The following is a 21,982-nucleotide window of genomic DNA, read 5'->3' as shown; positions in this document are numbered from 1 at the left end:
TGAGCATCATTAGGCTAATTTACAGTTTAATTTATTTGAATATTCAAATTGCTCACAAGGATCAGAAAAAAACTGGCATGCGCTTGCGCATCCTGCTTACAGGGAGAATTCTCACTACAGCCAAGTGAGAGCCATCGACAATCTCACTGCTGCTGATCTAGTGGCAAGTTTCGCACAGTCGAAGTAAAAGCCGAAACTGTTATGACCTCAGGAAATATGCTTGGTTCTACTAAACAAACAAATCATTAAAACAACGAACCGAATCGGAGAACGAGCAGAATGACAGTCGTAGGGCCTTAAAATTTGGGACATAGTTTGGAAGAAGATCGAAATCCACATGTGATCTTGCTTTGATTTTTTAATGACAGTTAAGCTATTAAGTAACCAAGGTTTAAATATGAGCCGGCTCTTCATTACCAGACGAGCAGAGTCATATAGCCTATATCAGTCCACTTTAAAAACATTTCCTGTTAACACCTGCTTATTACCCTGATTATTAGTCAACACTGATCGAACCTAGGATGCCACACCACCCTACAGTGCGCAGGCGGAAACTATGTCCAGGGTCCCTTTCCAGCTGTTGCGCATTCCAAAGCGCTAAGTCGCCGCTGGCGGAGTAGGACAAGAAAGCGCTTTTGGTCTCGGAAGCGAGACGCTTTTGGTCTTTGGTCGCCACAAGCGCTGGTTAATTTACGTTCCTTCTCCCTTTATTATTTGAAACGTGGCTTATTCTTATAAACGTAGCCAAGATATAGTAAATTCCTTTTCTCGATAGTGTCTCTTGGATTTTTTCTCGTAAAGGGATCGTTGCACACCTGAGTAGGCTAACTGTTTGACAGGATCATCCACAATGGCAAGCATCGGTTCGGTGGGGGTGAGACTTTTCTTCTATTCAAAAGCAAATGAAAATAGGCTTGAATGGTATGAATGACGTTTTAGTGTAAAACACTAATGTAAATTGCTTACAGATACAGTTGGTAAGCAAGGACACATCGCATTGTGTGCTGGCTGTTAACTATAAAGACCACATTTTATTAGAATACTCATCATTCGGTTGGGTAGTATTTAACATTGTATGGGATAAATGATGGCTATACTATTTTTTCAGTACTGTCGGTCGTGTTGCATACCAGTAGTTGTTGGATGTAATGTGGGAGAAGTCGATAGCGAGGGGCGAACACGTGCAAAATACCAGCGCCTTGGACTTAAGAACGAGCAGAATCCAAAACAGTGGAAGCCATGGTGAAAACAATAAACAGGACAACGTAAATAAATGACTACAAACCTACAAGAAAACAATAAATCATAAAATTCAGTCAGTCAAACAGGGTAAAGGGCAAGGAAGGGGACTACAAAGAACTGAGTTACTGAACTAGGTAAAATATGACCAAGACCAAATTACAGGAAACATGAGGACAAAAACACTTGTATAACTAAGGGGAGATAAACCTAAAGGGAGCAAATTGACGATGAAAAAGTCTAGACTACGATGGGTGATTATAGATCAGGAAAGAAACTTAGGAGAGTACACAGAGATAACGTACAGCGGACAGGACAACAGAATCAACTTAACGAACATGAACTGGGAAGGGAATGCCGACAAAGAAGGCAACTTAAACTAGAATACCAAGAGAACACCAACAGGAGAACGAATACAGCGTAACTATAAGCAAGGCAGATTCAGAACAGCAAAGACACATAGCAACGGAATTGGAAATGACCAACAAACCTAAGACGCAGTGACACGGCTTAAATATACAAAGCTAACAAAACTATAAACAAGGGGCAGGTGAAAGTAATGATGGGCGTTGAAAACAAACGAAGGGGTGGAGAAAACGAAACTAAGGACTGGAACCGCCGGAAGGGCTCATGAAGGCAGGGAAACAGGAGAAGTTCCGGTCCGCGAACATGACATCGGACCAGTCCTTGGCGCCAGCTTTGGCACGATCCAGGATTGTGCTGGTTGATTTCGTCACGTGAGCTCCATCATGCTGTACGGCACCATTCAGCTGTGCAGCACAGATGGACAGACAGCTTACCCACTTTTGGAAAACACCTACTATAGAGGTTAGCCACAGGAGATACGTGGTGCACATATAAAGCTACATCTTTGTTGTTTAGATGGTTGTTTTGGGGTCCCAATAGCTGCAATGAAAATATCATATTTTAAGTGATTATGACCTCTTCAGCTTTTTTTCAGCTCTCGGAGAGTTAGCACTGCATATCATAAATCCCAGTCATTCCCAGTCCCAAGAAGAGAAATGATTCTGACGCTGGAAGAATGTGTAATTCTTTGTGTGCTTTGCAATGTCTATTCTATAAGACAAAAACACTCGTCAAAATATGGTCAAAAATAATCACATTACCACAAGACTACAAAGCAGATATAGCTATGTCTGTTATGTTGTTGTCGCAATGGAATAAAACAGCAGACAAATGCATCTCTGGGTGTAAGGCCAGTAAGGCCAGTTATACGTTCCCTAGCACCACAAGTGGAACTGTGGCTTTTCTGTCAAGAGGCTTTTAAAAGGTATACTACAGTAAAGCAATATGCTGAACACGTGAAAAAGAAAGCAAGGGGCCCCTGGCTTAGTACAGTGAGTCCTGAGAACAGCACGCAGTTACAATAACATCCTAAAATGATTCTACACCTGAAATGTTTTAAATATGACAGCAATGTCATATGCATATACATATGAAGTCATAACCAAAGTATTATGTAGGCCTTTTTGGACCAATTTTAAATTTCCTAATGGCTCTTAAATGATTGGGCTGTTACTATTTGAACCACACACAACTGTAACAACACTCATTTGTTTACATTGGAATTAGGGGTTAACAGTTTAAATGACATAGCTCAATTTCATGTGACAATTTTGGTATTCAAAACATTTCATTTTAAAGTCTCAATATCAGTCCCTGACTGCTCAGTTTAAGTTTTTAAGCATCAAATTGAGATTTATTAGCGTTGAGTTACTATTTCCAGTGCATAATTCATTTGCTTGGCAAAATCTCCAGCACCCTACAGAGTTAAGCACAGACAGCATTTTGCTGGTCTCTGTTCTGATGTTTCATAATTCTTGTCTGTGGCCCAAGTTAGCAAAGAGTGGCTTTGCAGGAGACAGACTCAGAACAGAAGGAGGTCTGTCTGTCTAAAGGTCCTTGCATCACAGAGGGAGAGAGAGCATCTATGGGAAGCCAAGGGCTGAAATGCGAGGCATGCTGAAGGGAAGCCCATAATGAGGTGTGGGTCATGCACAATGGGAGCACTGTCACATGTGATGGGCTATCTTATGTTTGGGACACAGCATAATGTTTCTGCAGGGAAGCTGCCATTTGACGATTGGAAAGAGCAAGTCTTGAAATGAAATGATCATCAGAACAGTAAAACAGCCAAACACTCTTTTCAATATAGACCAGCAGAAAGAGTACATTCCTCTCCTTCATCTTTAATTCATACTTTGTGAGGAAAGCCAAAACTAAGGTTGGTGTCTGCTGAATTAGTTTGAAATGACCTAGACAGCGGCCATGTTTCAATCCTGTGTTTGTGTTAGATGGCATGAGGGGGAGGAATAAAAACACAGGTTGACAGACAGTTTCCCCTTTTAAATCCCCTGCCCATTCAGCCCACTGGCCTTGGAATCCTGTGCAGGCTCCTGACACCCTGCTCAAAACTCTCTCTGCCTTTATGGTGTCTAATCAAGAGCACACAATCTTCACGTACATCCTTTGATCACTTAATTTGCAGTCCAGCTGAACTGAAAGCTTCCTCCGACACTCCCTCCCTGGTCAAAACAGAACATGGACTCAAACAGCTCCTAGCACCAGCCTTGCTTCCTCTTCTGTCTCTCTGTCCAATATCTCACATCTTAATCTTTTTCCAGCAAAAGTGTCACTGTGCTCGGATCTTTCCATTCCTCTCATCAGTCCTCAGAATAAATGAATGTTTTTGGAACCAAGGGATCCTCCCTCATTTTCTATCCCTACTAGCAATGCCATCACCAGAGGTTGTTTTTCTTCACCGATGTGGCTGCAAACGTGCCTGCTCCCTCTGGCTTTTCACCTGCACAAACTCTTGATGGAGAGCGCTTAAAGTCACTGGCAGTGTCACTATGAAGAAGACACGCCAACATGTGCAAATCGGTATTTGGACTCCAATCTTGCCCCCATCTGGCCACGGAGCTCCACCCCCTCAGGGGGTTGATAGGATTAAGCAGTGGTGTTGAGGAATGTCTGGAGGCAGTATGTGTATCCTAGGGAGACATACCTGAGTGACTCTCAGAGGCAAAATACCAGCTCAGACCTGTCGGAACACCCCAGTCTGTCTAGGGGGAGGGCATTTATGCTAGGTGGGCAAGACAAAGAGAACCCTAAGAGGGTCAGAAAGAGGTCAGCAAACATGAACTTCTAGAGCCAACGACCTTCCTTTGAAACTAGTTACTACCATAAAAAAAATGTGAAATGCTGAATCATTTGCAAATGGGTCCTGTATGTCTTCTCTGGTCATTTTCTTTCATCATGTGAAAAGGATTACAGCAGTACAGTTTTAAGAGGTGAAATATATGCACATTTGTTTGGTGTGACAGAGGGAAGTAGGTTAGCGCAATAAGCAATGCAGCCTAAAGGCGCTGATGTCCGGCATGCGAGTGGAGACCAGAGTGTTTGAAAAGCCGTGACCTCATAGAGGAAGTGGGCGCTCAATCTGAGGAAACGGGAGCATGGCGAGCCGGCTGTGAGGCGGCCTTCCTCCCGAGTTCGAGGGGCAGGCGGAGTTCCATCTCTGAGCAGTGCTGTGGGTAGGGGCAAGAAAAGGAGGAGGAAGAGAAGGAGAACATGCTCCTGCTAGCCCCCTTCAGTGCCACACTCGGCCTTGTAGCAGGCTCCATCTGGGGCCAACGCTGGATTGGCAGTAGCCTCTGGAAGGCTGCTCTCTGGCAAACGATCTGAGAAGAGTGAGAGTCCTGCAGCCAGCCCAACTCTCACACAAACACACATGCACTGAATTGGCTTCTTGCAGAGAGTGGTGGGTTTGTTGATGGCTCTCTCTACCCTGTTCCAGCTGCACTGCCTTTTCCCAGTCTTTGCATATTTCATGCTAGCACGTGCTATAGAAGATTTATTTATATACCCTGTATACCGCATAGCCATTTAAACCACTTTATTATAGTCTACCACTTGTGTGCATTTATGAATGTATATAATTTACTATATGTTTATGTAAAACCCTTTAGGTCTAAACCCCTAAACCCAGCTGTGCCCCACCTCTGTTGTTCTAACTGCCTCGCACTGCCCCTACCCCAGCTGTGGAACATTGGGGTGTGTGTGGGCAAGAGCAATTTTTGTGTGACTCCATCTCCATAGTAACCGACAGCTCCAGGGTGGTTGGACCAAAGCAGGGTCCATTCTCCATTCTCACTGACCCTCCGCTGCCACCACGTGCCAAACACTCCCAATGACTCGTGGGAAATTGCAGGCCCGGAACATTCCTGCCGGTTCCTCCCACCCTCTGCTTCACTGCCATGTACTCCCCCCTCATACCTTTAAAATGTTTATCTCACTCACACATTCTACTGTATATTATGGTGTGTTTGAGAGTGACTGCTTTAGTGTGGATAAGAAGACTGTTGAGAGCCTCAGCGTGGAACTACCTTCGTCAACTCAATGCCTTTAAACATATTCATCAATCTCTTATCCAGTTCCACACTGCATGGGTCATGCGCACAGCTCTGTTATGTCAGCAAGATGATCTACAGTTCCAGTTTGTACTATCTCCCCCCATTTGTTGGCAGCAGGCCTTTCCAGGGATGGGGTGCATCTGGGTGGCAGGCTGGTTCTAGTAAACGAGTGTGTGATGGGCTGTCTGTGCAGCTTAAAATTTGTATTTTTCTCTCCTCTTTGCTCTGCAGGACACTGAGACAGACCGTACAGACAACATATTGCAGCCAGAGTCTGACCAGAACCTCGAGCCTTCCAAGGTAAGTGAAGGTCCAGTGGTGATTCTGCTCTCACTAGGATAGACCTTGTCATACAGCCATTGGCACTGTTCAGAGCTCACAGGTGGCAATTATGCTGTTGAGAGTCTCACGCTTACATGTCGTGTACAGAGCCCTCCCTTGGATATGATCGACACGGGGAAAGGCCTGAAGGTACAGACACCCACTCCTCACCTGGTCAGTCTTGGGAGTGGTAGGCTCAGTGTGGCTATCACTGTACTACCTCTAAAGGAGGGTAAGTGTCTCTTTCACATGCACGCCATTTGCCCAGGCTCACACAATTAAAGCTTGCATGAACGGCATCTGTTGGTTGCAGAGATATCATTGAGGAGGTCTGGGTTTGCTGCTCTGTCTGCAAGATTGGAGCGGCGTGGTGGGACAGAGGATGCATGCGACTGCCATTCTTAGTGCAGACCAAGGGCATATGGGTTACTGAGGATGAACACAGTGCTAAGGTTATCAAAGAGGAAGGGGGGGGGGGGTGTTTTCCTACAACAAGGGTGGAGTGCATTTCCCTCTGTCTTAAAGACAAGGAGGGTTCACCTGGATTGAAATTTCACGTGGTTTCCCAGATCTGGTCCTGGTGATACCACCTTCACACGCCAGGCACACATGCTTTCTCCTTGCCCACCTCTCTTATCATTACAGCCATGGGCGACACAGGAATGCAGTCAGGACACGGAAAGAGGAAATGAGGTATGCAGCCTATCAGACTAGAGACAGGACAAGGAGGCGACCTTGCTTCCTCCCTGTGGGGGGCAGTTAAAATAAAACCAATGTGTCATGTTTTAACCTGTAGCTTACTGGAAGAGTATTACATTACTGATTACAGCCCATGTCGGCCAAAGAGATATGTGTCGTAGTTGCTGCACAGCTGACCTGGGACCTGCGTGAAGCATGCTGAAGGGAGTTTGAGGCATTGGAGAACCTGTGTGGGTGAAACAGTAATAGCCAGCCTAGAGTGGAAAAACTGGGTAGCTCTCCACGCATAGCGCCATTACCACTTCAGACCGTTTCCTCCAAAGGCGGCCACCTGTCCTGCTGCCAGCAAGCGCGTTTGTCTGAGGGCAAGCGTGTTTTCTGAGCTGATATTAAACTGTTGAAGACACTGTTTTAGCTGGTGGGAAATTCTATGTAAAGTCCATTTCAAATGCGATTAAAAACCCCTGAGGCAGCTAGTAGAGTGAAAAGGGCAGCCCCTGGTCATGCTCTTACACGAGTTCATTTTCATCATAAACCAGCCCAATTTCTTCAGATCATATAGACAAGCTGATTTAAAGGAAATTTGTTTATAGTTTACTTTTGTTACAAAGGGAGTTTTGGTGTATAATCCTGCAAAAAAACTCAGTACTCAGTTGTACACCCAGGTAATAAAGTGGGGTTTTTTTGTGTGTGTGTTATAGGAATCACACGCATTGGCCGTGATGATGCTCCTGTACCACAGGATATCACGATTGAAGGCCCCGGCATTGAGGCAGAGCACTGTGTTATCGAGAACCGAGGGGGAGTCATCACTCTCAACCCATGTGGACATCTCTGTTCACTTGATGGAGCCCCTGTTACCAAACCGACCCAGCTGACACAAGGTAGCCTATTGACTAACACGCTGGCCATTGTTTATATCTATTGGTATTGTTTAGAAACTGTCCCCAACAGTTTGTTCACGTAATTCAGCTAGAGATCGATGTCAAACCACATTTAAAAGTTGCTGTTACCCCCTGCTGGCTAAAATGTACAGTGCAGTTGTCCTTTGCCACAGATTATGACAACCAATCATACAACCTGCTTTCGTTAGCTTGTTTGAAAATAACAGAGTTCTGCCTATATCACAGTTTATGACATCATGCCTTTCAAAAATGTGTGTGAAATGGGTGAAAGTTTATGACCCAGCACTGAAGTGTGTTGTTTGTTGGGAAAGCGACGTGTGCTGTTTTCCAGTGGTAAGACTTGGACGTCACAGAGTGCTTAATTGGAGTGGTTTTGGAAGCAGCTATCCCTGTTGTCTGTCTGTAGCACTGTGACTCATAGCTTCCACAGGCTCCACAGCAGAGTTGATGACCTTGCTTTATTGCTTCAACAAATTCATTTTTCTCTCTTTTCCTCTGTTCACTCTTCCCATTGCTTGCTCTTAAGCGTTGTCTCTCTTGCCGTGGAGTGACTGGGTGCTTCTGGCAAATATTTGCCTGCATTGTTTGATTTTACACTCTCTGCAGATGCCAACAGTGTTGGGTCTTAAATCTTTGTGTTTGTCTCTGTAAGGGTGGGAATGGGCAGAGTCAGTGGTGTTGGGAGGCTAGAGAAACAATTTTTGTTCACTGGATCTTAGCTTAGAAGAGAGCAGCTCAGAACGAGCAGAGAGCAGGGAGTCACGTTTTCACGAGACTAACGGGAGCAGTTCATAGAGAGAGAGTGTGCTGCAGAGAAGCTGGGACACTGTGAGGGATGGAAAGAGATTGAGACTAGAGGGGGTTAATCTCATAACCACATCATCCATCTGCAGAGCGGTGAAGCACCACACCAAAAAAAAAAGGATAAAAAAAAAGGATTTAAAAAGGGAGCATGAAATGGAAACAGCCTTCAGGCTATGACCCCCCCCTGAAACACACACACACACACACACACACACACACACACACACACACACACAGAGCTCTACACACTGCTGGTGAATTATGGCTTAAACCTGGTGCAGGGGTATTGTTCTATATAGCACAGGTTATCGTGATACCTTATTTCCAGTACTTTTGTGCTATTACATATCATATAATACACTTTTAGTACTACTGTTCTTGTTCAGGAGTATGGGTAAAATCGAGAGAGAAGAAATGAATGCAGGTATCGAGTGCCATTCTCCTGCCTTCCAGCTGTTGGTGTTTAATCTTTCCCCATTAAAACTTAATAATTCACTCATTGCCCCATATCCCTTGTTTAATATCCACTACCTCGAAGTTCTCATTCACCTAAAACAGATTCTCTAACTCCTGGTATGTTGTATTCAACAAACATTTCCAAGTAGTTTTTCAGAGCTCAATAGCATATTATTCATTCATGTTCTATGTACATAGTGCCATTCTAAGACCTGTGGTTGCCAAATCGTCAGGTGAAAGCTACAGAATGCGAAGTGCACAGCAGTCTAGCCCCATTAACAGGTGTATGACAGCTTTCACACAAAAACAGCATATACAGAATGTCTAAGGATTATTCCTTTTATTTTCCCTACAAGATTTCAGTCACAGAGATTATCCATATGATGAGGTGAGTGCTGGAGACGGTTCCGCTGACTCAGTCCTTAATCACACAGTGATAAGGTAAACAGGTCATAGACAGAATCATAGGATAACACATAGGCTCGTTTCTCAACCACACTTGCATTATTGCACACAGTAGCACAAAGGGCACTCAGTGCACAAAAAAAATAGAGAGGTTGAGAAACAGCTTCTTGCATTGGGCAAAATCAATCCTGCCTCCTGGAGCAAAGTTCTTTTCCATATGTATAATTTTCAAACCCTTTTTTGAAAACAGCACTGGTGGGTTTCCACTAACTGAACATCAAACTAGCCCTGGTCTAGTAGCCTGACTGCTTACCGTCAGGTATTTTACCCCATCTTCCTAAATAGGCTAGGTAAACGAAAGGGGGGAAAGTGATGGGCGGAGATTAAGTCTGCCTTGTTTTAACTCCTTCTGAATTCCTGGAAGGCGACATTCCTTACACCGAAGATTAATTACTGACGTTTACAGAGATTGGCTTGCAGAGTGATGAATGTAACGTGCTGAATGTAGCTGACAGCCTGCGCTTCATTCAACTCCAATACAAGGACGGGTTGTATCGCAGGAGAAAACGGAGGCACAGCCCTGATAACGCCGTAGACCGGGATGCGAGTCTTACACATTCTGGAGAAAACTAGAGGTTAGCGGAACTCTCTGAATGGGACGCTTTTAAAGGTTAGTTCCTCTTAAAGAACATGGAGAACATGTACCGGTCTGTTGCGTGCTTTTCAGTTGGGTATTTGGTAGCTTGTTTTTTCCTTTTTAAAATTTTAAGTTAAGTTTTATTTCTCAGTCTTTAGGCTTTTTATTATTATTATTATTATTTTTTAAACTTTTTGTCTGAATTTCACGTGAGACTTTTTTCCCCCCCAAAAGTGGCGTGTTGCCAGTTATCTGCTTAGATTTAGTTTAATGGTTACTTATGCTTAAATTACTGTAAGGTGGCTTCGCGCAGACTGCGAGCTTCGATCGCGTGTTAACGAGTGGCGGGATAAATTGGTTGCACGTGATAACAGGTCGTGCGGTACAGTGGAGGCAATTCAGTTTTCTCACTTAATTTAAGTGAGAACTTAATTAAAGGATCCGATTGATCTTACATGTGGACCAGGAGAGAGAGAATAATTAGTTAGTAAAACCTTTTGAAAAATAAGTGTCGCCTAATAAGAGCTGTCGCAAGCGTGATAAAATTGAATACACGTGGGACAGAATTAATTCGGTGACGATAAAAGGCTCGTATAAAAAGTAACAGTCGTGTTTAATTATCAGGATTTTAAAAAAAAGCTTTCTTATTATTCCATGGAAGCCTGGTAGTTAGGAAATTTATGAGTATATAGATGTATTTGGAGAGCGGAAGGAAATTGGAGAGAAGCATAATAAACAAGCAGTGTAAGCTCATTAAAGGAGACGTGGTAATGTTTCAGTACTGGAAATAGTTTTATTGACACTGAAGTAACTACCCCCATCACTGATGCACTGATGTAACACCCCCCCCCCCCCCCTTAATAAACAAACAAATAAACCCTTATTTAGAGGTTCATACAAATTTTTTATTGTGATGGCAGTAATGGTCATTAGGTAGTAACTACAAAAACAAATGTGCACACACAGACATATCACACAGGCTAATGTGTCAGCAAAGCTTTGCTCTTCCTTTAGGTCCTTAGTCACAGGTACACAGCTGTATAGACTAAACACCCGTTGCTGAAAGCTTCCTGCTGTGTGTGTGTGCTTTGGTCTCCGAACCAAACCATGTTTAGCTGAGAGTGTTATCTCTCAGATCATTGTTTTGACAGACTGTGGGGAGTTTTGAGATGATGAAATGTCTCACAGTATGAAGCGTTCATCAGCCATATTGTCTCCATCTGTGTTGCTTTTAAGATCTGCACAGACTTAGTCCTTCTTTCGTTATTTATTCACTTTTCTATGAACGGGCCTCTGGCAACACGGAAGAATCCAGGAGAAATCAGCCAGAACTTTAAAGGAGCGGACTGCCAATGTACCGAAGGACGGAATGCATGGGACAGACTTAAGAGGCCAAAGTCAGGGCTTTGGCATGTTAATGACAGGCAAGGCCTCCAGCCTCTCGTCTTAGGGCACTGAGACACAGTCTGGACTAGGGCCAAGCAATTTGGGAAAATTTATAAATGGTTTTTTTTTGTTTGTTTGTTTGTTTTTTTTCTTGCTTTGGACCAATATTGCAATTACTATTTAAATGGTAATTATGTTTCTGTAAGTAAGGCTCCAGGGCCTTTGTCTTTGTAGATGCATTACTACGTGTGATTGGATTGGATTTTTGACTATTTGACATGATCTCTTATTTCTCCATTCTCTGATGCTGTTGGCAGACTTGTTGCCAACAAAAAATATTCAGAAGTGTTTTTAGTAAAGGAAGCTTGTCCTGGTTATGCCACTCCATTCCTTATGGGAGCAAGCTCACCAAGATCCTTTGGCAAATCCAAGTACTTTCCTATAGAAAGGTACTATTCTAGTAAAATTGTTTCAGCTGTGAGTTGGAGGAAACAAACCAAGCACTCTAAACAGCTGACTAGGAAGTTGTCATCTTACTCAGCTCTGTACACCTTTGGCATAACGACCGCAGATTTTGAAGACCATAGAGTAAATCTGACTCATTGGTCTTGACTTGCCAAACTCCACTGCCAAATATAATAATCCCTTCAGTTTATAGAAATGTTCTTTTGCCGAAGTCCTTTGCTGTATTTTTTTTACTAGTCAGTTCAAGCTTCCTCCTCCTCCCCCCCACCTCAGACCCCACCTCCTTCTTGGAACACGCTGAACAGAGCTCCGGTTCCTCAAGCCAGAGGTTTGGGGTTTCGTGGGGAGCAGAAAAAGAGGTCCCAAATATTTTCCGTGATCTGTTTTTCCGCTTTCTACTGCCTTTTTTTCCCCTCAAGCCTCAATCTGAATGCGCTTCCACGGTCCCTGGTTTCAAATCAGTGGAAAATGGAGCTGTGGGTCTGAAGCTCTTTTACAGTGTTTGACTGGTTCCATACCTTTTCATAGACAACAGCGGATGCTTGCTGGTCTCTTTATTTTTTCTCGGTACATGGAAAAGATGGATGGTCCTCATCTAAACCATGAAGGCCATGTGACTGACTGATGGAGATGTGTCTCGAGAAGAGCATTTGTCCGTGCCTCTGTTTAACTTCGGGAACGATTGTGTTGAAGGGTGGCGAGACCTTATGGCTGTGCTTGCTCTATGTGCACACTGTGAGGTGTTTATACAGCTGTGGCTCTGTCAGGGTGAGGTCACAACCCTGATGTATTGTTTAATGCTCTTGGTTTTGGTTGGAATTGGTGACCAAAGCTCTCAAATAATTCCCCACTTACAAGCGCCCACACACACACACCAAACAGATGGGCTCAGTTGGTTGCAAGTGTCTGAACTGTTGCCTGGCTCAGGTTTTGACTGTGCATTTCTTGCCCTCTCATTCTCTCACTCTTTCTTCCTCCCCCTCTCCCCGATAGGATATTCTCTGTGTTTAGGTAAGTCATACGTCTTCCGTTTCAACCACCCAGAAGAGGCCAGCCGGATGAAGAGCATGCTTCCTCAGAAGAGTCCTGTGTCTCCGCTGGTCTACAGCACAGGTGACTGCCCTGATCGCCCCCACTCCCTCCCTCCCCCCTTTTGTCTCATTTCCTTGCCCCCTCTTTTTTTTTTTTTTTCATTCGTATATCTTCAGAGTGCTACCACAGTGACCTAAGGTACCCCTCCCCTTTTCCAACTCGTATCCTATATCTCACTCAATCCCTGATGGGGATTCCGCGTGTGTGAGATGGAAATGGTTTCTGTTACAGGTAACCAGGCCTCCCATCTTCAGCAGGTGTGAGTTGTCTGCCACAGGACACACTCCCTCAATAAGAGCCCCTTTGATGTGTGAAAATCCTTTTAAGGGCCCTCAGCCACCTGTGCTGTTCTTTAGAGATAGCTTCTCAAAACATGTGCTTTTCATGCATGGAGCCAGCCAGTCTCGTGGAATGTCTTCCTTGTCTAAATGCAGATGTGGTTTGATGTCACTGTGAGTGATTTACTGTGCTGCTTCAAGTGAGAGTGTTGAAGGTCATGTGTCTCTCTGTTTACAGAAGAATCACATATAGTACATATAGCATATAGGGTCATCTGTAGGATGGAGAGGCGGTCTTGGAGGTTTAATTGTTGGGTCATTAAATTGGTTTGCACCTATATATGGTTTACGGAAACATACTTGTGAGAATTTTTTTTATTGGTAGGTGTCTTAGCCTGAGAGAGAGAGAGTAACACAGAACCAGCTAGAGTGAGTTATCAGTATTTACTGTCTGTGATCTGTCTGTGATCAGCTGAGTGAGCAATTACTCTGCTGGTGCCGGTCTGGTCTCTGTGTTCTTCATTGTGCATTCTGAATACTGGATCCTAATGGCAAGGGAATGAGTGCTTCTCATTTGAATAATTATAATTTTTCTGTGTATTGCATGTAAAGACTACTAGAATGCAGGAGGCAGACTGCTGGAATTTGTGTGTGTGTGTGTGTGTGTGTGTTTGTGTGTGTTTGCGCTTGATTAACTACTGTGCCAGTTCTTGGGATAGCTCTGTTTCTGCTTTGTCTTTCTGTCTGAATGATAAATATCTAAATCTGATTTAAACATTTCTCATACACACATATATACATACACACACACACACACTCCCTTCAGATTAAAAGGCTTTCTGTCATCTTGGTTGAGGCTGGTGTGAGTTGTTGCTATGTGCTGGGATCTGCTGGGAAAAGTCCTTTGATCTGTCTGACACATAACAGCATGAAGCACACTCAGCCATACACTGCAGAAACAAAGCAGATGAGGGCTTTGTGTGTAAACACACAGTTCTGCTGCCTACATTCAGCTTGACCACATCCAGGTGGGATCAAGAGAAAAACTATGGACAAATGTAGACCATAATGTGTATGAGGTCACTAACAGTCAGACAAAAATATTGTCATTGCTGGATTTTGAGTCAGTTTCTATTTTAAAAGAGAACATTCTGAACACTTGTTTTTTGGCCCATAAAATAAGGCTTTGAGTTCTGCATAATTTAAAGAAATGGTCTTTCTTTTTGTTGTTTTCACTTGAAAGATTCGTGGTAGACCATTCTCAAGTACATTCTAAGAAGCTTTGCTTTCTGCTTTTTGAGGAATCATTAATTTGAACTTTTAGTTGTGCCAGGCAGTCTGGCATTAATCAAATGGTTATGTAAGCTTTTGGTTTTAAAGACATATGAATTAACGAAAAAAACTTGTTTGCCAACAGAAAGCATGTGGAATTCACATCTTGCTAATTCATTACATTGTTATTAGATAATGTAATTGACCTCCCCTCTCTCTCTCTCACTCTCTCTAGACTACTTGAAGTTCAGCAGTGATTTCAGTCACAGTGTAGGCGGGCCCAGTTCCAGAGGCATGCGGTCTGTCTCTGAGCTGCGGGACTTGATGGACACCCTGCAGAGGAAGAAAGAGGCTCTGGAGAAGAGTCTTCGGACCAATGGCGACAGCGGCCCTTCCTACTTCAGCATGACACAGTCTCCGCCTACTACGCCCAACTCCTTAAAACCTGTGACTACGTCCAGCCCCATGTCATCCTATCAGGAGCAAGCCAGGCGCCTGTACACTTCTGAGCGCCCGCCCCTTTCAGTTAAAGTACCTGCCCACTCACCCAACAGCATGCCCTCTTCACCCAGACGTTCTGACCCCCGAGACCCCCCTCTTCCTTATTCAAGACCCATGATCCGGAACCGGTCACAGGACAATCTGATTGCTGCATCAGTCAGTCGTCATGTTCAGGCCTCAGGTTCACTGCTGTCCATGTGGAATGGCACCTCTTCCCCTACCCCAGGGGGCAGCAGTGGGGCAGCCAGCATGCCCTCCAGCCCCCGACTGGCTCGCAGGCAGCACACACAGGACGGTGGGCGCATCGGTGGTCTGGAGCCATTGCCACGCCAACGGAAGTACTCGGCCGGCTCCCTGACAGGCATGGGTTCACACAGCCGCTCCTTACCCCGCCTGTACCGCCCGGTCGACAGCCATCTCCCCCTCCCTCCGACCCGCCGCTCGCTGGATGGCAAAGCTATGCGCCCCTCACTCACACCGGAGCCCGGCCCCCTGAACGGCCACTCCGAGGTGGTGTCCATCTCCTTGTCCGCCAGGTCCATCTCCAAGAGCGCACCAGCCCCTCCGGACGTGACCGTAGCTTCCAGCGTGACCACCAGCCCTCGCCAAGCCAAGAAGTTGAGCCTGACCACCGGCAGCTCCTACTCGGACCTGGAGAAGCAGGCCACGGGCGGACCCTCCCCAGTCCTTGAGCTGGGACTTGGGGAGAGGAGGCAGTCGTTCGGGAAGGCCGGGCTCGGCCCGCAGGGCGGCTTCCGTGAGAGGAAGGGCAGCATCAGCTCTCTGAGCGGGAAAGAGGAGCTCCAGGACTACCATCAGAGACAGCGAGATGAGAGGCTCCGAGAGCAAGAGGTGGAGCGACTGGTGAGGAACGCCCATTAAAGCATTGACCGCTGTCTTCATCTGCCTCTTCCTTTAAAGCTTAGATGTAATTGTAAAGTCCACCCAAAGATCCGGTGCAATTACATACCAATTCCTTAAAGCTGGATGCTTCCTTTCCTTTTGTTCTTCCAGTCTGTTTTTTGATAGGATGTCCTAGGGAGTGGCCTGATGGAGAAAGAGAGACAGTTTCCTTAACAAAGCCCCTCATATGTAAGCCTCCACCTTTTGTCCTGTGTTGCTGTGTGGAATCCTGTGTGGAGCAGAGTGGAATTCTGGGTTATGTAGGAGGTCAGGGAGAATAAGGCCCACCTGCCTCCATGTTAATCTCTTGGTGCAGAACCCTCCCTCGCACGCAGGCCGTGACATTCCACTGTGTTAATGGCACACAGATGCCACCTGCCTCTGCCCACAGTGAGCGCAGCCTGTACTCCCCTCTGTAGTGGGGAAAGCAGGGGGATCCTGCCGGGGGTGGAGCCGACTCCCCCTCCTATTAATAGCCGACACTCAACCGCATCCACTCTCGGCGACCGCGTTCCCCCGAACACACTCGCTCTGGGAGCCCCGGCGTGGAGGCGGAAGGTGCTGGAATTCTGCCAAAACAAATGGGCCTCGCCTCCATCTTTTCAGCTGGCCGGAGATGGATTCCAATGAAAGATAGTGAAGGTTTTCTGTGCTTTCTCTGGGTTTCTCTAAGGCCACCTGTATCGCCGCTCTGCTGGGGCCGGTCCAGACCAGAGGCCCTGACTGCTCCCCCCTCATTAACCAGTCCAAGCCTGTATTTGTGGCAGGCTTTACGGTTCTGGATTAGAGGCTAGCAGTGGGGAGAGTAAACACCAGTCGGCAGCAGGTGGAGAGGCATACATATATGTATACAAAATCTATTTTTATATCGCTTTTAACAATAGATTCACGTTCTCCCTCTGAAATGTTCTTTCTTGTCTTCGTAGTGACATGCTCGGAAATTCCAGCACGTGTGTGCCATTGTGGAGATGCACCTCCATATATTGTCAGTGTGCCCTGCCCCTAACTCTGGGAGTGAGAAATGTAGAGTTGCCCTCGTGCCCTGAGGTCACAGTTCTCACACCTACTTAAGAGATCAAAGTGAACACAAGAAGGTTAAGTGTGTGTGTGTTTTTCACACATATGCACACTAGTGTGTCAGTGTGTTGGGGTTTCAGCAGAGCTGTCTCAACTTTTTTCCTCAGTTAAAAGCCAGTTTGTTGGCTGCCTGGCATGGGAAAAGGAGAGAGGGAGAGAGAGGCTAGTTGTCTATATCTGGTGAGCTGCCTGCCAGAGATTTACCCTTCTAGTTATGCCCTCCAGTGAGGCTACACCAGCTGCTGCTCCTGGGCCCAGACCCTGGGGGCATGGAAGGAAGCGGAAAGATTAAATCGCTGTTCCTATATTTGCACCTTCTTGTGCGCACAGTGCCAGCTCTGCTTTCGATCGCATCCGATTTCTCTCAGCATCCACTCGCTTACAGCCAGACTGCCCAAGACCCCCTCAGTCAGCAAGAGCCCTCTCTCCTACTTGCTTGTGTGCAGTAACTGTGTGCAGGACCCTGCTTGGACCTGGGTTTGGGTTTGGTCCGGTTAATCCGGTTTTCTCCTGCCTCTCTTTTATGCTTGAACCCCTGAGTGTGACCGTTTGACACTCCGCTCGTCTGTCAAGGGGTTGTCACAATGCGCATAGGCCTGCTGATCTCCTACACCGTCTGCATGGTGAGTGCACTTCCTCATCTGCTGAGTGGATTGAAAACGAGGAAGCATGCATGTGCTGATTACAGCACCGGTTTGGAATGCACAGATACAAGACGATTGGCAGAGGCTTTTATGCCTGAGGCTTGAGTGGTTTGTAGGGTTACATCATATGGGGGGGCGACACTTGCTTTTTCTAGCCAATATTGTGATTGCTATTCAAGTTGCAAACATCTTTTAGAACTTAAATTCCCAGCGTGCATTCATATGTCCACATCAGACATCTACCCAACATAGTTACAAAATTTAGCTCATGCTTACATGAAATGAATCAGATGAAATGGTGCTACTGCTGTTTATTTAAACTATTATAAATTATTATATTATATATTATTATCTATAGTAAGGAAAGAACTATAAAAAATATATTGAACCTTTTGACTCTGTGACATTGTCAGTCCTGTAAATCTTAAGAATCTTCAGAGTCTTGACAATGTGTTAAATAACGTGTCATTAAAATTGCTGCACTCGCAGTTTGCATCCTTTTTAAATCGCGATTTGAATATGAAACGGATAAATCGGTCAGCCCTGGCACTTCCTGTCCTGGCTTCAGCATCAGCAGTAGATGTCTGGACCTGGTTCTTATATTTAGCTCCTCCATGAAGCATGAATCATTCATTCATCTTCCTGCAGCTTCACCTGTTTGGGTCGCGTGTCCTGGCTCAGAATTCTAATGCAAGTAAGTGTGGGCTATCATGGAAACAGTTGGCTTGGGGTGTTTATTTCCATAGCGGTGGTTGAATGCAGGGCTTGTCCAGCCTCAGAGTGCAGTCCCAGGAGAGAGGGCTCACTCAGATGTCTCTTCCTACTGGGCTTTTATGGAATAGCTCATTCCAGTGCTCCGGGTTGGTATCGCTCGGATCGCAAGGAAGCTGCTCTCTGTTAGATTAGGGCTTAATGGAATGTTACTGACGAAAGTGTAGACTGCTGGAGGTACGTTTGTGTGTGTGTGTGTGTGTGTGTGTGTGTGTGTGTGTGTGTGTGTTGTGTATGAGGGCTTGTGCTTTAGCAGTTGTGTGCAACCTGCAGCTGTATCCAGGGTGTGAAATGTGAATGTTATCTGTTAATGTGAGTGCTATTCGTTAAGGCGCTCTATAACAACTCAATTATAACTCCAGAACAGAACTGTGTCTGTCGCTCAAAGTTGTAGATGACAGTTGTGTGTGTTGCACCAGTAAAGCAATCTGTCTTGTGGAGGTGATTTTTCAGACCAGAGAAATACGGAAGGTTTTTCTTTTCCTAAATAAACCCCGTTAAACTGTATATCTGAACCACTTCACCGAAGGTTTCCTGTTTTGAACCGTATAGGCTTTGAGAAGAGCATGTGTGTGTGGCACGTGTTCCTGATGCTTTGTCGGTTCCTCAGGAGCGCCAACGCCTGGAGACCATCCTGAGCCTTTGCTCGGAGCGGGATCAGAGTGCCACAGCTGTGGCGGACCTGCAGAAGATCAACAAGGAGCTGGAGAAGCTGCAGGTGACCGAGGACGAGCCCCTCATCACCAACCCAGCTGGCACCGCACTAGTTAACGGCTATGGCCTCGGGCCACGGGAGCACCAGGTACGTCAGCGCTGCAGTAGCAGACAGTGAGATGTCAGGGCGGAGTCACCCAATGTCACTCCTCACAGCTCTGCCCCCACCCCTTCCCCTCAGCTGGTACAGAACAGCAAGGTGTGTTTCCAGGCAAAGTGTCACACATGCCTTATAAACCACCTGAACCCCCCCCCCCCCCCCCCCCATTGGGAATACACTGCATATTGGATGCATTTTAGATTAACTGTACCACCATAAGAAAATTGGCCATCGCCTAAAGTTTTCCTGTTGCCGATCTATACAAATGAGATTAGTCTGATGACTTCCAGATCTAACTGATCTAATGTTCAGTGATTTTCTATCTTTGCTCTGCCAGAGATTATTCTTATTTTGCTGCCCTTCTGGTGACTTCCTCTGTGTGTAGTCTAATAATTTTGATTACATATTTAGTAAAAGCATCCCTTCTCCATCTTTGATTTGTTTGACATTTGGAGAGGTTCCATGGCTGCGCTCCACCCTCCTCTGGCATGCCTATGCACACACACGCATGCACAGCACCCAAAAGAATGTGTGTTGTGGGGGGAGGTTCTTCCTGCACTATTCTAATGTAGTTGGATGTCTTTGAGGGTTTGCTTCTCTTTAATAAAAACAACATCACATCTTCGTCACACTTAACACACGGAACAAGGTGTTGGAAGTAATTTTTATGCAGTATAAGTCTGCCTTCATTCTTTCTTTTATTCCCCCTCCTTCCATCTCTCCATCCCTCCCTCCCCCCTGCTGAGCAGGTCTGGGACTCACTCCACTCATTCCATAGCATAAACTGTTTTCAACAGAGATAAACATTACAGTCCAAATATAGTGTGTGGTCGTTGCTAGCGGCACAGAGAGGTTAAGCACGCCCACCGTACACACCAGCGCAGGCGAAGAACGTCTGCCCTCTCCATGTTACCTGTGCACTCGACACTGACGAACACAGGCGCACACCGACACCCATGTATAATTGTGTTCCACCGTGATGGTTTGACCATTTGACATTCTTTACTTGCAACATATGGCTAAGCATATATATTTTTAAAGTACTTAATTTGGATTCAGAAATAAATTTTTACATTTCAGATAGTTGTTTTATTAATTAAAAATAGGAATGATTCTCTAAAACTCAGCTTCACCCCAGAAAAAAGGGTTGTTGTGCATGGGCAAACCTCCCCTCTGTAAAGGACAGACATGGAGTCATAATGCCCCTTCGCCTTCTCTTGCACTTGTGCGCTGTCGTGCTCTTCTTCACCGTTCCATTGATGGAGAACCCTCGCGCAGACTTTGAGGGTGCGATGTCATTGGCAGGCGTCCGAGGAGGAGACGCGCCCGAATCAGGAAGCGATGCGTCTCGAGGAGGCGCGGATCCAGGTGTTCAACAACATAGAGGAGCTGGAGCAGAAGATCAAAGAACTGGACACCCAGATGGAGGAGTCCGACAGAGAGGTACAGAAACCTCCAAATCTCGCACTCCGGGACAGGGAGGGAGCAATACCCGATTTCATGTTTGACGCCTTCCGTTAACATGAGCAAGATGACCTCCTGTGTGGATGGTGAGCGGCTCTACGCTGGCCGGGCTGGGGTCGGAAGCTGGGCACGGGGGGGTTCAGCACCATCAGTGTCGAGGGCGTGCTCGTCAGATGGGCCAGGTTTGCACAGCCAGTGTGAATGGCAGTCTTAAACGCATTGTTCCAACTGCCACAGATCAAAACGCAGGCACCTGGCTGAAAGCGAGAGAGAGAGAGAGATAGAGATAGAGAGAGGTGATGACAGGAAGAAGGTGCATGCTCTCTTGTGATTGGACCCTTGGCCCTCCTTAAGGATGCCTTCCGGCCTGGCACAGGACCAGAGGCTTCTCAAGCTGGCAATCCAGTGGGATTTATATAACCCCTGCCCAGAGTCTTGGTTCTTTTATAGGGCTGGTATTATAGCCGCTTTACCAAATGAGAATGTGGGGGGAATTAGCAGACATCTTCCATCCGTGTGAAAATGAGCTCTGGGTTAACGAGCCAGCGATGGCAATGGCCTTGTTGGCTTTAGTAGTTATTGGTAATGACCTCACTTTCTTTTTGAAGAGAGGTCAGCACACACCAGTCAGAAATAGTTCCAGAAATACCCTGCCATGGGTGAACTGAGGTAAGAGCAAGTTTGTGTGTGTGTGTGTGTGTGTGTGTGTGTGTGTGTGTGCGTGCGTAGATGGAGGTAGAGCGTGCCCTACTGGAAGGCGAGCAGGACTCTGAGATGGCTCAGCTACAGCACGAGAGACAGATGCTGGAGCAGCTCAAAGATAAGATGGCTGACCTTGAGAAGAAGATTCAGGCTGAGAAATCTGAGGTATTCCACTGAACACACACACTTTCGATCTCACTTGCAGGTGTTAGCCCTCTCCCTGTGTCCTCATGCTGAGGTGTCACATGGTTCAGAGAGTGCCGGGGGCTTCAGCAGGATGACCTGCTGTGGCCCCTCTCGTCCGGGAGCTTGGGTTCCGGCATCTTCCGGTTACGCTGACAGCTGCTTGGATACTTGAGCGGCCGTCGCAATGCTAGCAAGAAAGTGTTGATGGGTAGACAGGAAGCCACAGGCTCAAGGCAGCGGGTCAGGGGTGCGATGGAGGTCTTGTGACCGAGGTCTTCTTGACTCCAGGCAGCCGCTACGAGACCAGGCCCCTGCCACCTTGCCTTCGGAAAGTCTCATTTCTGCTGTTGCTCCCTAAACGCCCCCAGTGCATCTTCCCTTGCCTTCATCCTCCATGTAATCAGCACTCATCCATCATCTTCCTCCATGGCCCACATGCCCCACTGTGGTAACTAACCCAGGCTGCCCGACCCTCACCCGCACTAACGCCTCTGCCTCTCTCTCTCTCTCTCTCTCTCTCTCTCT

General features: G+C 46.1%; 1 protein-coding gene across 6 annotated transcripts in view; it reads left to right on the top strand.

Moving 5' to 3' along the window:
• The first annotated feature begins 593 nt into the window (after window positions 1-593).
• The window catches only part of phldb2b (pleckstrin homology-like domain, family B, member 2b), a 31,529-nt gene continuing 10,140 nt past the window's right edge, over window positions 594-21,982 (top strand). For 5 of the 6 annotated variants that reach the window (XM_027005339.2, XM_035526355.1, XM_035526354.1 and 2 more), the window contains exons 1-9: window positions 594-874; window positions 5,907-5,975; window positions 6,105-6,228; window positions 7,397-7,579; window positions 12,747-12,866; window positions 14,631-15,760; window positions 18,902-19,093; window positions 20,411-20,548; window positions 21,299-21,436. In XM_027005339.2, the coding sequence (XP_026861140.2) occupies window positions 851-874; window positions 5,907-5,975; window positions 6,105-6,228; window positions 7,397-7,579; window positions 12,747-12,866; window positions 14,631-15,760; window positions 18,902-19,093; window positions 20,411-20,548; window positions 21,299-21,436 (2,118 nt within the window). In that variant the 5' untranslated portion in view covers window positions 594-850. Of the gene's footprint in view, window positions 875-5,906; window positions 5,976-6,104; window positions 6,229-7,396; window positions 7,580-9,539; window positions 9,936-12,746; window positions 12,867-14,630; window positions 15,761-18,901; window positions 19,094-20,410; window positions 20,549-21,298; window positions 21,437-21,982 lie in introns of those variants that run through there. The other variant, XM_035526356.1, reaches the window with a different exon arrangement.

The sequence above is a fragment of the Electrophorus electricus genome, chromosome 5, assembly GCF_013358815.1.
Source record: "Electrophorus electricus isolate fEleEle1 chromosome 5, fEleEle1.pri, whole genome shotgun sequence".
NCBI lineage: Eukaryota > Metazoa > Chordata > Actinopteri > Gymnotiformes > Gymnotidae > Electrophorus > Electrophorus electricus.
Note: the sequence above shows the minus strand (reverse complement) of the source record. Positions and strands in the feature narration are given on the sequence as shown.